Here is a 2,500-nt window from a genome sequence, read left to right as displayed (position 1 = left end):
ACACACACACACACACACACACACACACACACACACACACACACATATATATATATATATATATATATATATATATATATATATATATATATATATATATATATATATAATGAAAGCTGGAATAATGCGCTACCGCATAGATATAATGAATAGATAACCTCTCCGATCGGGACTCGAACCCTCGCCGTTGTAGGCAACTGCATGACGGACGATGTGCCACTGTACCTGCCTGCGACGGCGTTGGTTCGAAGCCCGATCGGAAAGGTTATTTATTCACCATATCAATGCGGTAGCGCTTTATTCCAGCTTTCATTAAAGACACCTCCAGAATTTCTCATTTGAGATTTGAACAGCTCTATCAATATCCATCGAGTTCTCTTCACCTAACCCAGGGGGAGTGTGTGTGTAAACTTTGGCTATCCTTACTCACGTATGAATAGATAGGTAATGTCTATGGAAGGTAGACAGCTCCTAGTTGCACACTTCTCTCAGTGGGTCGTGTAGCTCAGTGGTACAGCGTCCGTCTTCCAGTTACCTGCCTGCAGCGCGAGGGTTCGGGTCCAGATCGGAGAGGTTATATATGTATATATATATATATATATATATATATATATATATATATATATATATATATATATATATATATATATACATATATATATATATATATATATATATATATATTTATATATTTATGTTTATATATGTATATGTATATGTATATATATGTATATATATATATATATATATATATATATATATATATATATATATATATATATATATATATATATATATGCATATGTGCATGATAATGATGAAACTTATGATGATAATAATTAAACGATATATGTATGGCGAATTTAATTATATTTATGTAAATGAGTAGGAGCGGTGAGGGAGAAAAGGAAAGAGGGTGATGAGGGTGAAGGAGAAGGCGGGGATAAGGGAAAGAATGGGAAGAGGGAGATGGGGGGAATTGAGGAGGAAGAGGAAGAGAGGAGGAATGGGAGTAGGAGTAGGAGGGTAGAAGGAAGAAAGGGAAGAGGAGGAGGAGAGAAGAAATTGCGGAAGAGTAAGAGGAGCAAGTAGAGTAGTGGACTGACGGTGGTGGTGAAGGAGAATAGAAACAGACCATGTGTGAATAATTTGGTTCTTTTAAAAGTCAAAGGATGTCGTCAGTTCTGAGTGTTTGATTCCAAACAGTTTTCGAAAATAGCTTCAAAATTAACGAAAATGATTACAAACAAGAAACAATCCACAAAAAAAGATAAATCAAAATTATACCTTCGGCTTTTGATATCAATTATGATCATAGATGTCCAACGAAAGCTAATTTCCTACAATAATAGTAATAATAATAGATGAATAAATTAATATAAATAAATAAAATAAGATAAAATTTAAAGCAATCCGTCACAAGAACCAAGACCAGTTCGTTTGCTAATAACGCAGGAATTTTTAACAACGCTGAAATCCCTACGAAAATATAACCAAATCTTCAAGTGAAATATCTCCTTAGTGAAATTACCAAAACCAAATTGAATTTCCCGAAATGAAATCGCCACTCCATTCTTTAGAAAATGAATAAAGAAAGACGCCCACGCCCCTCAACTCGGCCCTCAGTTGCAGTAGTGGGCGTCTCCGGTGGAGTACTTGAGCGACCAGCTGCCACGCCCCCTTTTCACCTGAGCACGTGGCGAGGCGAGTCCACACTTAGCAGGAGGTGCCCGCTGAACAAGATATCCCCGATGAGTAGGAGGAGCCCGCTGAGCAAGAGGTGTCCGCTGAGCAGGAGGTGTCCGCTGAGCATGAGATGCCAGCTGAGCAGGAGAAGCCCGCTGAGCAAGAAGTATCCACTGAGCAGGAGGTGTCTACTGAGCAGGAAGAGCCCGATGAGCCGGATGTACCCGCTCAGCAGGAAAAACCCGCTAGTAGGTCCCCGCTAAGCATGAAGTGTCTGCTGAGCAGGAGCCCGCTGAGTAGGAGATCCCCGTTGAGCAGGACGTGCCCGCTGAGCAGGAGCCCGTTCAGCAGTAAGAGCCCGATGAGCAGAAAGAACCTACTAAGCAGGTCTCCGCCGAGCAGGAGGTGGCCACTGAACAGGACGAACCCGCTAAGCAGGAAGAGCCCGCTGAGCAGGAGGTACCCGATGAGTATTAGGTCCCAATGAGCAGAAGCTCGCTGGGCACTAAGGGCCCGCTTAGCAAAAGGTGTCCACTGAGCAGGAAGAGCCTGCTGAACAGGTTCTCGCTGAGCAGGAGGTCCCCGCTTAGCAGGATGTGCCCGCTGAGCTGGATGTGTCCACTGAGCAGGAGCCAGATGAGAGTAGGTCCCCGCTGAGCAGGAGGTGTTCCCTGAGCAAGAGGTGTCTGCTGAGCAGGAAGTGCCCCCTGAACAGGAGGTGCCCGGTGAGCAGGAGATGCCTGCTGAGCAGGAGAAGCCCGCTGAACAGATGCCCGCTGAGCAGGAAGAGCCCGCTGAGCAAGGAGTGTCCGCT

General features: G+C 43.5%; 1 protein-coding gene across 1 annotated transcript in view; it reads left to right on the top strand.

The window, feature by feature from the left end:
- The first annotated feature begins 201 nt into the window (after positions 1 to 201).
- The window catches only part of LOC138863513 (fibrous sheath CABYR-binding protein-like), a 2,509-nt gene continuing 210 nt past the window's right edge, over positions 202 to 2,500 (top strand). The window contains exons 1-4 of the mRNA XM_070127667.1: positions 202 to 264; positions 1,760 to 1,906; positions 2,056 to 2,145; positions 2,348 to 2,500. The exon at positions 2,348 to 2,500 is cut by the window's right edge and continues 210 nt beyond it. Of these exons, the coding sequence (XP_069983768.1) occupies positions 202 to 264; positions 1,760 to 1,906; positions 2,056 to 2,145; positions 2,348 to 2,500 (453 nt within the window). The remainder of the gene's footprint in view (positions 265 to 1,759; positions 1,907 to 2,055; positions 2,146 to 2,347) is intronic.

The sequence above is a fragment of the Penaeus vannamei genome, chromosome 12 (genome assembly GCF_042767895.1).
Source record: "Penaeus vannamei isolate JL-2024 chromosome 12, ASM4276789v1, whole genome shotgun sequence".
NCBI lineage: Eukaryota > Metazoa > Arthropoda > Malacostraca > Decapoda > Penaeidae > Penaeus > Penaeus vannamei.
Note: the sequence above shows the minus strand (reverse complement) of the source record. Positions and strands in the feature narration are given on the sequence as shown.